Consider the following 12,805-nt stretch of genomic DNA (forward strand, 5'->3'; position numbering starts at 1 on the left):
GCAGCACCGGGCTAAGGGACAGCACCGGGCTAAGGGACAGCACCGGACTCAATGGCGGATCCTGGCTGGCTGGCTCTGGCGGATCCTGGCTGGACGGCTCTGGCGGATCCTGGCTGGACGGCTCATGGCTGGCTGAAGGATCTGGCTGCTCATGGCTGGCTGACGGATCTGGCTGCTCATGGCTGGCTGACGGATCTGGCTGCTCATGGCTGGCCGACGGATCTGGCTGCTCATGGCTGGCCGACGGATCTGGCTGCTCATGGCTGGCCGACGGATCTGGCTGCTCATGGCTGGCCGACGGATCTGGCTGCTCATGGCTGGCTGACGGATCTGGCTGCTCATGGCTGGCCGACGGATCTGGCTGCTCATGGCTGGCTGAAGGCTCTGGCTGATCCTGTCTGGCAGAAGGCTCTGGCCGATCCTGTCTGGCGGAAGGCTCTGGCTGATCCTGTCTGGCGAAAGGCTCTGGCTGATCCTGTCTGGCGGAAGGCTCTGGCTGATCCTGTCTGGCGGAAGGCTCTGGCTGATCCTGTCTGGCGGAAGGCTCTAGCGGCTCCTGTCTGGCGGAAGGCTCTGGCTGATCCTGTCTGGCGGAAGGCTCTGGCTGATCCTGTCTGGCGGAAGGCTCTAGCGGCTCCGGTCTGGCGGACGGCTCTGAAGGCTCATGGCAGACGGGCGGCTTATGCAGCGCTTGGCAGACGGACAGTTCAGACGGGCGTTGGGCAGACAGGCAGCTCAGGCGCCCGTTGGGCAGACGGGCAGGTCAAGCGCCGTTGGGCAGACGGGCAGTTCAGGCGCCGTTGGGCAGACGGGCAGTTCAGGCGCCGTTGGGCAGACGGGCAGTTCAGGCGCCGTTGGGCAGACGGCAGACTCTGGCCGGCCGAGACGCACTATAGGCCTGGTGCGTGGTGCCGGAACTGGTGGTCCCGGGCTGAGGACACGCATCTCAGGGCTAGTGCGGGGAGAAGGAACAGGGCATGCTGGACCCTGGGGACGCACATAAGGCCTAGTGCGTGGTGCCGGAACTGGTGGTCCCGGGCTGAGGACACGCATCTCAGGGCTAGTGCGGGGAGTAGCAACAGGGCATGCTGGACCCTGGGGGCGCACATAAGGCCTAGTGCGTGGTGCCGGAACTGGTGGTCCCGGGCTGAGGACACGCATCTCAGGGCTAGTGCGGGGAGCAGCAACAGGACGCACAGGACTCTGGGGACACACAGAAGGCTTGGTGCGTGGTGTAGGCACTGGTGGTACTGGACTGGAGCGGGGAGGTGGCGCCGGAAATACCGGACCGTGCAGGCGTACTGGCTCCCTTGAGCACTGAGCCTGCCCAACCTTACCTGGTTGTATACTCCCGTCGCCCGACCAGTACGGGAAGGAGGAATAACCCGCACCGGGCTATGTAGGCGAACCGGGACACCATGCGTAAGGCTGGTGCCATGTAAGCCGGCCCGAGGAGACGCACTGGTGGCCTGATGCGTTGGGCCGGCTTCATGACATCCGGCTCAATGCTCAATCTAGCCCGGCCGAATACGTGGAGCTGGAATGTACCGAATCGGGCTATGCCTGGCGTACAGGAGACACCATGCGCTCTACTGCGTAACACGGTGTCTGCCCGTACTCGCTCGCTCACGGTCAGTCCAGGGAGTAGGCGCAGGTCTCCTACCTGACTTCGCCACACTCCCTTTTAGCCCCCCAAGAAATTTTTGGGTAGTACCCACGGGCTTCCAGCCTCGACTCCGTGCTGCCTCCTCATACCACCTCCTCTCGGCTTTAGCTGCCTCCAGCTCTTCACGAGGGCGGCGATATTCTCCCGGTTGTGCCCAAGGACCCTTTCCATCCAGTATCTCCTCCCAAGTCCATGAATCCTTGATAGGCGTCCATAACTCCTGTGTAGGTAGGTCCTGTTGCCGCTTGACACGCTGCTTGGTCCTTTTATGGTGGGTTTTTCTGTCACGATCGTCTGAGGAAACGGACCAATACGCAGCGCGTGGAGTGAACATGATGACTTTATTTAAATAAAAGCAACCACGAAAACAACAAACAAATGACGATAGTGAAGTCCTACAGTGACTATGACTGAACCTGGAACAAAAACCCACAATTCCCACAGGAAAACAATCAGAATAAATATGGCTCCCAATCAGAGATAACGAGCCGACAGCTGACACTCGTTACCTCCGATTGGGAGTCATCGACCAAACCTAGAAATAAACCCCACAGAACTGCAAACATAGAAATACACCCAAATTCCAACATAACCAAACCAAACCCCAACAAAACAAATACACCCTGGCTCAAATATAAAAGTCCCGGAGCCAGAGTGTCACAAAAGCAAGTGAAATAGATAATAAACTAGAGCCAAATAGCATTCTAGTTTGCTCTGTTTTGTTGTTAATTCTTTCCAATGTGTCAAGTAATTATCTTTTTGTTTTCTCATAATTTGGTTGGGTCTAATTGTGTTGCTGTCCTGGGGCTCTGTGGGGTCTGTTTGTGTTTGTGAACAGAGTCCCAGGACCAGCTTGCTTAGGGGACTCTTCTCCAGGTTCATCTCTCTGTATGTGATGGCTTTGTTATGGAAGGTTTGGGAATCGCTTTGTTTTAGGTGGTTGTAGAATTTAACAGCTCTTTTCTGGATTTTGATAATTAGCGGGTATCGGCCTAATTCTGCTCTGCATGCATTATTTGGTGTTTTACGTTGTACACAGAATATATTTTTGCAGAATTCTGCATGCAGAGTCTCAATTTGGTGTTTGTCCCATTTTGTGAATTCTTGGTTGGTGAGTGGACCCCAGACCTCACAACCATAAAGGGCAATGGGTTCTATAACTGATTCAAGTATTTTTTGCGAGATCCTAATTGGTATGTCAAATTTTATGTTCCCTTTGATGGCATAGAAGGTCCCTCCCTTCCTCCCTCCTACCCCTCCCCTCCTCTTCTCTCTCTCTCTCTCTCTCTCTCTCTCTCTCTCTCTCTCTCTCTATCTATCTCTCCCTCTCTCTCTCTAAGCAGTGTTCTTCTCCTCCCCCCTCCCCTCCCCCTCTCTCTCTCTCTAAGCAGTGTTCTTCTCCTCCCCCCTCCCCCCACCTTCTCTCTCTCTGAGCAGTGTTCTTCTCCTCCCTCCCCCTCCCTCCCTCCCTCCCTCCCTCCCTCCCTCCCCCCCTCCCTCCCTCCCTCCCCTCCCTCCCTCCCTCCCTCCCTCCCTCCCTCCCTCCTCCCTCCCTCCCTCCCTCCCTCCCTCTCTTTCTGAGCAGTGTTCTTCTCCTTCCCCCTCCCCCTCCCTCTCTCTCTCTCTAAGCAGTGTTCTTCTCCTCCCCTCCCCTCCCCCCCTCCCTCCCTCCCTCTCTTTCTGAGCAGTGTTCTTCTCCTCCCCCCCCCCCCTCCCTCCCTCTCTTTCTGAGCAGTGTTCTTCTCCTCCCCCCCCCCTCCCTCTCTCTCTCTCTAAGCAGTGTTCTTCTCCTCCCTCCCCTCCCCCCTCTCCTCCACCCCTCTCTCTCTGAGCAGTGTTTTTCTCCTCCCCCCTCTTTCTCTCTGAGCAGTATTTTTCTCCTCCTCCCCCCCTCCCTCCCTCTCTCTGAGCAGTGTTCTTCTCCTCCCCCTCCCCCCCTCCCGCTCTCTCTGAACAGTGTTCTTCTCCTCCCCCCTCCCTCTCTCTTTCTCTCTGAGCAGTGTTCTTCTCCTCCCCCTCCCCTCCCTCTCTCTCTGAGCAGTGTTCTTCTCCTCCCCCCTCCCCTCCCTCTCTCAATTCAATTTCAATTTAAGGGCTTTATTGGCATGGGAAACGTGTGTTAGCATTGCCAAAGCAAGTGAAGTAGATAGTAAACAAAAGTGAAATAAACAATAAATATTAACAGTAAACATTACACTCAGAAGTTTCAAAAGAATAAAGACATTTCAAATGTCATATTATGTATATATACAGTGTTGTAACAATGTGCAAATAGTTAAAGTACAAATGGGAAAATAAATAAACATAAATATGGGTTGTATTTACAATGGTGTTTGTAAACTCTCTCTGAGCAGTGTTCTTCTCCTCCCCCCTCCCTCTCTCTCTGAGCAGTGTTCTTCTCCTCCCCCCTCTCTCTCTGAGCAGTGTTCTTCTCCTCCCCCTCCACCTCCCTCCCTCTCTCTCTGAACAGTGTTCTTCTCCTCCCCCTCCCCAATTCCTCAGTTCTCTTCTTCTGTCTTTTTATTATTTTATTCTTCCCACTGGACTCCCTGCCCCTCCCCCTGCCCCTCCCCCTGCCCCTCCCCCTCCCCCATGCCCCTCCCCCTCTCTCTCCTTCCCTCTATTCAATTCAATTCAAAGGGGCTTTATTGGCATGGGAAACAAACACTATTTCAGCCACAACCGTTGCTGACAGGTGTATAAAATCGAGCACACAGCCATGCGATCTCCATTACATTTTAAATTTTAGCCGACGCTCTTATCCAGAGCAATTAGGGTTAAGTGCCTTGCTCAAGGGCACATCAACAGATTTTTCACCTGGTCGGCTCGGGGATTAGAACCAGTGACCTTTCAGTTACTGGCACAACACTCTTAACCACTAAGCTGGCCTTACTGAAGAGCTCAGTGACTTTCAATGTGGCACTGTCATAGGATGCCACCTTTCCAACAAGTCAGTTCGTCAAATTTCTGCCCTGCTAGAGCTGCAAGTGCTGTTATTGTGAAGTGAAAACGTCTAGGAGCAACAACGGCTCAGCTGCGAAGTGGTAGGCCACACAAGCTCACAGAACGGGACCGTTCATCTGTCCTCTGTTGCAACACTCACTACCGAGTTCCAAACTGCATCTGGAAGCAACGTCAGCACAATAACTGTTCGTCGGGAGCTTCATGAAATGGGCTTCCATGGCCGAGCAGCCGCACACAAGCCTAAGATCACCATGCGCAATGCCAAGTGTCGGCTGGAGTGGTGTAAAACTCGTCTCCATTGGACTCTGGAGCAGTTGAAACGTGTTCTTTGGAGTGATGTTTTTTTATGGTTCAGGCTCCTTAGTTCCAGTGAAGGGAAATCTTAACGCTACAGCATACAATGACATTCTAGTCGATTCTGTGTGGTCTGTTTGCGTTTGTGAACAGAGCCCGGGAACCAGCTGGTTGAGGGGACTCTTCTCCATCCATCCATCTATCTATCTATCTATCTATCTATCTATCTATCTATCTATCTATCTATCTATCTATCTATCTATCTATCTATCTATCTATCTATCTATCTATCTATCTATCTATCTATCTATCTATCTATCTATCTATCTATCTATCTATCTATCTATCTATCTATCTATCTATCTATCTATCTATCTATCTATCTATCTATCTATCTATCTATACTCAGCAAAAAAAGAAACGTCCTCTCACTGTCAACTGCATTTATTTTCAGCAAACTTAACGTGTAAATATTTGTATGAACATAACACGATTCAACAACTGAGACATAAACTGAACAAGTTCCACAGACATGTGACTAACATAAATTGAATAATGTGTCCATGAACAAAGGGGGGGTCAAAATCAAAAGTAACAGTCAGTATCTGGTGTGGCCACCAGCTGCATTAAGTACTGCAGTGCATCTCCTCCTCATGGACTGCACCAGATTTGCCAGTTCTTGCTGTGAGATGTTACCCCACTCTTCCATCAAGGCATCTGCAAGTTCCCTGACATTTCTGGGGGAATGGCCCTAGCACTCACCCTCCGATCCAACAGGTCCCAGACGTGCTCAATGGGATTGAGATCCAGGCTCTTCGCTGGCCATGGCAGAACACTGGCATTCCTGTCTTGCAGGAAATCACGCACAGAACGAGCAGTATGGCTGGTGGCATTGTCATGCTGGAGGGTCATGTCAGGATGAGCCTGCAGGAAGGCTACCACATGAGGGAGGAGGATGTCTTCCCTGTAATGCACAGCGTTGAGATTGCCAGCAATGACAACAAGCTCAGTCCGATGATGCTCTGACACACCGCCCCAGACCATGACGGACCCTCCACCTCCAAATCGATCCCGCTCCAGAGTACAGGCCTCGCTGTATCGCTCATTCCCACGACGATAAACGCGAATCCGACCATCACCCCTGGTGAGACAAAACCGCGACTCGTCAGTGAAGAGCACTTTTTGCCAGTCCTGTCTGGTCCAGCGACGGTGGGTTTGTGCCCATAGGCGACGTTGTTGCCGGTGATGTCTGGTGAGGACCTGCCTTACAACAGGTCTACAAGCCCTCAGTCCAGCCTCTCTCAGCCTATTGCGGACAGCCTGAGCACTGATGGAGGGATTGTGCATTCCTGGTGTAACTCGGGCAGTTGTTGTTGCCATCCTGTACCTGTCCCGCAGGTGTGATGTTCGGATGTACCGATCCTGTGCAGGTGTTGTTACACATGGTCTGCCACTGCGAGAACAATCAGCTGTCCATCCTGTCTCCGTGTAGCGCTGTCTTAGGCGTCTCACAGTACGGACATTGCAATTTATTGCCCTGGCCACATCTGCAGTCCTTTGGATTTTTACGAATTATCTTTGAAAGACAGGGTCCTGAAAAAGGGACATTTCTTTTTTTGCTGAGTTTGTCTGTCTGTCTGTCTGTCTGTCTGTCTGTCTGTCTGTCTCTCTGTCTCTCTGTCTCTCTGTCTCTCTGTCTGTCTTTCTCTCTCTGTCTCTCTGTCTGTCTGTTTGTCTTTGCCTCCTCTCTCCCTCTCAGAGTGATGACATCACGAACAGCCGGTATGAAACCGACCAGTAGGATTGCAGCATAGCAGTGGTGCTGACTCCATTCTCTCTGCCCCTCTCCCTCCTCTCTCACTCGCTCTCTCTCTCTCTCTCTCTCTCTCGCTGCCCTCTCATTTCTCCACACCACTGCTAACATGGCTGAGGCATTCACAGGCACATGGAACCTGAAGGAGAGCAAGAACTTTGATGAATACATGAAGGCTCTGGGTGAGAAGCGTGTGTGTGTGTATGTGTGTGTGTGTGTGTATGTGTGTGTGTGTTTTATGCATGCGGGTGTGTGTGGAGTAACAGTCAAGTGGTAAAGCATGGGGTGTGCCTTCCTCCCTCCCTGCCTGCTGGTGCATGTGGGAAGGGTGTGACTGTTCATGAATACTTAAAAGTGTGTGTTTGTTTGCAGCCACATTTGTGTATTTTTGTGCAGATGTGTGTGTGTGTGTGTTTGTGTTTGAGAACACACACACATATGCGCAAAAATACACACACACACACACACACATGTGCAGGTGTGTGTATTTGTGCGCGCCCCCCATATGTGTGTGTGCATGTAAGTAGCAGAGCATGTGTGTTTAAAGGGATAATGCAATGTGTTAACGCTAGGCGTGGGAAAACAGGGTGCGTCTATACGTTGGGATGTTGGCAATGAGGCCCTTTATCTACTTCCCCAGAGTCAGATGAACTCGTGGATACCATTTGTATGTCTCTGTGTGCAGTTAGAAGGAAATTGCTAACTAGCGTTAGCGCAATTGCTAACTAGCGTTAGCGCAATGACTAGAAGTCTATGGTAACTGCTAGCATGCTAGTAGCACACGCTAACACTATTTAGCATTGGCTCGCGAAACTACCTCTAACTTTCTTCATACTGGATGCAGAGACATGAAAACGTTATCCATGAGTTCACATGAAGTAGATAAAGGGATTCATTGATAATGCAGATGTTAATGCCAGGCGTGGGAAAACTGGGTGTGGTCAGGAAAAAAGAGAGAGAAGGAAGAGGGAAGAGAGAGAAAGGGACAGAAGGAGCGAGAGAGAGAGAGAAGTACTAACAGAACAGTGGAGGCTGGTGGGAGGAGCTATAGGAGGATGGGCTCATTGTAATGGCTTGAATACAATCAATGGAACGGAGCCGAACATGTTTCCATGTTTGATGTGTTTGATACCGTTCCATTTATTTAATTCCAGCCATACGGCTGTTGGTAGAGTTGGTAGAGCATGGCGCTTGCAATGCAAGGGTTGTGGGTTCGATTCCCACGGGGGGCAAGTATGAAAAAATGTATGCACTCACTAAAACTGTAAGTCGCTCTGGATAAGAGCGTCTGCTAAATGACTAAAATTTACAATTACAATGAGCCCGTCCTCCTATAGCTCCAGCCTACACTGGAACAGAAAAAGAGGGAGATAGAAAATCAGGAGAGAGAGAATGGGGGAGGGGGAAATGTCCCCACTGTGAGAAACTCTTTATGGTCTGCACCGTGCGCACGCACGCACACACACACACACAAGGGGGTGAAATTCTCTGAAAGAGCGTTCCTTGTCTAAAGCTAGCGTTGTGAGGAGGGGTTGAATATTAACATAGTATGTGTGCGACCCCTGTTCGTTGACCCCATGGGCGTTATTAGCATCGACCTGTCTGCTCTTGTCACCATGGTAATGACCCCCAAACCCAGACCCAACTCTCCTGATCCTGCAGGCAGGCGACACACACTGGCTGTTTGTTGTTGTGTGAATTGTGTGAGTGTGTCACATTTAGCCTTGGGAGATAAACTCAGCTGCTACAGAAACGTTACTTTAGTTCAGGGGAGAAGGACTGCGCTCTAGACCGTACCCCTCCACACTCAGCTCGGTCAATGGGTCTGATGACTTTGACTGAATGTTTAAAGAAAAACACACGAAAATAGAGATTAGAGTAGGTGAGAATTAGATGCAGTCAGTTACACATCGTGAATCCCAAAAGTGTTGGTGCATGGGTGTGTTGCAATGGGTTTTTCCTCAGAAATGAATGTATACATTAAGGGTGTGGCAGTGTTGGCAGCAGCAGCAGTAGTATATAACTACACATCCAGATGAAATCTAAAGTGTATTTCTAATCAAAGATGAGAGCGCTAGTCTATAACAGTCTCATCCAGAATCTGAAGTGTTAACTTGTGATGTGTTTTTTGATTGACAGGTGTGGGCTTTGCAACACGCCAGGTTGGCAGTATGACCAAGCCCACCACCATCATCGAGGTAGCTGGAGACACAGTCACTCTGAAGACACAGAGCACCTTCAAGAACACCGAGATCACCTTCAAACTGGGGGAGGAGTTCGACGAGACCACCGCCGACGACAGGAAGGTCAAGGTAAGAGGTCAGGAGTTAAGGGTTAGGGCCTGTATTCAAGAAGAGTGTCAGAGTAGGAGAGCTGATACAGGATCAGTTTAGCCTTTTAGGTCATAATAAATAAGATTATATGGACAGGAATTACCTGATCCTAGATCAGGATGCTGAGACACTTTGTGAATACGGGTCCAGGAGTCAGGAGGGGTCCAGGAGTCAGGAGGGGTGCAGCGAGTCAGGAGGGGTGCAGGGAGAGGAGGGGTCCAGGGAGTCAGGAGGGGTGCAGGGAGAGGAGGGGTCCAGGGAGTCAGGAGGGGTGCAGGGAGAGGAGGGGTCCAGGAGTCAGGAGGGGTCCAGGGAGAGGAGGGGTCCAGGGAGTCAGGAGGGGTGCAGGGAGAGGAGGGGTCCAGGGAGAGGAGGGGTCCAGGGAGTCAGGAGGGGTGCAGGAGTCAGGAGGGGTCCAGGGAGTCAGGAGGGGTGCAGGAGTCAGGAGGGGTGCAGGGAGTCAGGAGAGGTCCAGGAGTCAGGAGAGGTCCAGGAGTCAGGAGAGGTCCAGGGAGTCAGGAGGGGTCCAGGAGTCAGGAGAGGTCCAGGGAGTCAGGAGGGGTCCAGGGAGTCAGGAGGGGTCCAGGGAGTCAGGAGGGGTCCAGGGAGAGGAGGGGTGCAGGGAGAGGAGGGGTCCAGGGAGTCAGGAGAGGTCCAGGGAGAGGAGGGGTCCAGGGAGTCAGGAGAGGTCCAGGGAGTCAGGAGGGGTCCAGGGAGTCAGGAGGGGTGCAGGAGTCAGGAGGGGTCCAGGAGTCAGGAGGGGTCCAGGGAGTCAGGAGGGGTCCAGGGAGTCAGGAGGGGTCCAGGAGTCAGGAGAGGTCCAGGAGTCAGGAGAGGTGCAGGGAGAGGAGGGGTGCAGGGAGTCAGGAGGGGTCCAGGAGTCAGGAGAGGTCCAGGAGTCAGGAGAGGTGCAGGGAGAGGAGGGGTGCAGGGAGAGGAGGGGTCCAGGGAGTCAGGAGAGGTCCAGGGAGAGGAGGGGTCCAGGGAGTCAGGAGAGGTCCAGGGAGAGGAGGGGTCCAGGAGTCAGGAGGGGTGCAGGGAGTCAGGAGAGGTGCAGGGAGTCAGGAGGGGTCCAGGGAGTCAGGAGGGGTCCAGGGAGTCAGGAGGGGTCCAGGAGTCAGGAGGGGTCCAGGAGTCAGGAGGGGTCCAGGGAGAGGAGGGGTCCAGGGAGAGGAGGGGTCCAGGAGTCAGGAGGGGTCCAGGGAGAGGAGGGGTCCAGGAGTCAGGAGGGGTCCAGGGAGTCAGGAGGGGTCCAGGGAGTCAGGAGAGGTCCAGGAGTCAGGAGAGGTCCAGGGAGAGGAGGGGTCCAGGGAGAGGAGGGGTCCAGGGAGTCAGGAGGGGTCCAGGGAGAGGAGGGGTCCAGGGAGAGGAGGGGTCCAGGGAGAGGAGGGGTCCAGGAGTCAGGAGAGGTGCAGGGAGTCAGGAGAGGTCCAGGGAGTCAGGAGGGGTCCAGGGAGTCAGGAGGGGTCCAGGGAGTCAGAAGTCCTAGATGGCTAGCTGATGATTATAGTCATACTTTATGGTGGGTGTAGTAACAGTATGTTTTTATTATTTTTATGGCTAACGCATTCAACTTTACAGCTAAAACGCATTATGATGCCGTTATAATGCATTGTAAGAGTTGTCATGAGTGTGTTTCCTTATAATGGGGTGAAAGGTCAGAGGTCAGGGGTCAGGGGTCAGGGGTTAGGGGTTAGGGGCTGGGAGGTATGATGGATTATAGCTAAATGGTTGTATCTGCCATGACATCCATCAGAGGTCTCAGTAGGAGAGCAAACGGTTTCAAACAGACCTACTACCTGAATCAAACAGACCGACAGAGACAGAGGCCTTGCATTGTTGTGTGGGTCAGTTAGGGTTGAGGCGTCAAAGATAAGAGGTGAGAGGTCAAGGATTATGAGTTGTAGCTGTGTGACAAGAGACAAATGCTACATGGATCAGAGAGAGAAAGAGAGAGAGAGAGACAGAGAGACAGAGACAGAGACAGAGACAGAGACAGAGACAGAGACAGAGACAGAGACAGACAGACAGACAGACACAGAGACAGACAGACAGACAGACAGACAGACAGACAGACAGACAGACAGACAGACAGACAGACAGACAGACAGACAGAGTGAGACAAAGACAGAGACAGAGAGAGAGAGAGAGAGAGAGAGAGACAGAGAGAGAGACAGAGACAGAGACAGAGACAGAGAGAGAGAGAGAGAGACAGAGAGAGAGAGAGAGAGAGAGAGAGAGAGAGACAGAGAGAGAGAGAGAGAGAGAGAGAGAGAGAGAGAGAGAGAGTGAGACAAAGACAGAGAGAGAGAGACAGAGAGAGAGAGAGAGTGAGACAAAGACAGAGAGAGAGAGACAGAAAGAGAGAGGGGGGGGAGAGAGAGGGGAGAGAGGAGGGGGGAGAAAGGCTACTGATCTGAGTGAACAGAGAGACACACAATGTCTTATTGTTGAGGAATGGTTACTCGTGATAGGGGTGTGTGTGTGTGTGTGTGTGTGTGTGTGTGTGTGTGTGTGTGTGTGTGTCTAGTAACCTCAGCTCTTGATAGGTGGACACATACACTCTTATCGAAAAGGGTTCCAAAAGGGCTCTTTGGCTGTCCCCATAGAAGGACCCTTTTTGGTTCCAGGTAAAACCCTTTTTGGTTCAAGGTAGAACCCTTTTTGGTTCCAGGTAAAACCCTTTTTGGTTCAAGGTAGAACCCTTTTTTTCCCCTCTGTAGAAAGGGTTTTACATGGAACCCAAAATAGTTATTCTATGAGACAGCCGAATAACTGTTTTAGGTTCTAGATAGCCTACAGTACACTCATAGAAAAAAGGCGCTATCTGCAGGTATTCTTTATCTGCAATTACACACACATTAACCTCAGTCTCAAACCCACTGAGACTCTTCCTTTATCAGGTTGCACCTTCTTATCTCCTCTCCAGTTTCCCCAGTCAGTGGCGTGTGGCGTGTGTTCATAACTCATTGGTCTCTTTCTCTTTCTAGTCCCTGATAACGGTAGACGGTGGTAAGATGGTTCACGTGCAGAAGTGGGACGGCAAGGAGACCACTCTGGTCCGTGAAGTCAGCGGCAACGCCCTCGAACTGGTCAGTACTGAGGTGTGTGTGTGTGTGTGTGTGTGTGTGTGTGTGTATGAGTGTGTGTACGTGTATCGGTGTTAACTGTTACATGTAGGAATGTGTGTGTGTTGTAGATCTAACTCTCCTCTCCTCTCCACAGACACTGACTCTTGGTGATGTCATCTGCACACGCTCCTACGTCAAGGCCGAGTAACAACGTCCCCCAAAAAACTCTACTATCCGTTGCCGCACCTGCCAAAACCCCCCCACCCCTAACCCCCATCCCCACTGTGAAGATCTCTAACCCCTGTCTGACCTCTAACCCCAAACCCCTCCCATGTTGCCCCGTCCATCTCTTGGTAGTGCTTCCCCTTTGAAACACTGAATAAATACCACTGTGTTTATTTTCTTCTCTAAAGCCTTCCTGAGTTCTTCTCTGTCAATCACCTCACAATCCCCATGACAACAGTCACAACACTTGATACTGCATTTACACCACAGGTTCTAGTTTCATCAAACCACAGGGATTTTGTCACTGTCCTGGAGGGAACTCAGCAAATCTACTAACTGTGTGTAGCAACCATTTTGTGCAAAATGGCTCATCACGTGTTACAGTCGTGGCAGCCATCTGGGTGGGGTACGGCAGCCATTTTGTGCCAAGCTGAGATCA

At 51.8% G+C, this 12,805-nt stretch overlaps 1 protein-coding gene across 1 annotated transcript; it reads left to right on the plus strand.

The window, feature by feature from the left end:
- Positions 1-6,764: 6,764 nt before the first annotated feature.
- Positions 6,765-12,553, plus strand: LOC121572258 (fatty acid-binding protein, heart). The gene is made up of 4 exons (XM_041884237.2): positions 6,765-6,919; positions 8,877-9,049; positions 12,061-12,162; positions 12,296-12,553. Exons 1-4 carry the CDS (start codon positions 6,847-6,849, stop codon positions 12,347-12,349), a joined length of 402 nt encoding a protein of 133 aa, XP_041740171.1. The 5' UTR covers positions 6,765-6,846; the 3' UTR covers positions 12,350-12,553.
- Positions 12,554-12,805: the final 252 nt, after the last annotated feature.

Source organism: Coregonus clupeaformis, chromosome 8 (genome assembly GCF_020615455.1).
Source record: "Coregonus clupeaformis isolate EN_2021a chromosome 8, ASM2061545v1, whole genome shotgun sequence".
Classification (NCBI taxonomy): domain Eukaryota; kingdom Metazoa; phylum Chordata; class Actinopteri; order Salmoniformes; family Salmonidae; genus Coregonus; species Coregonus clupeaformis.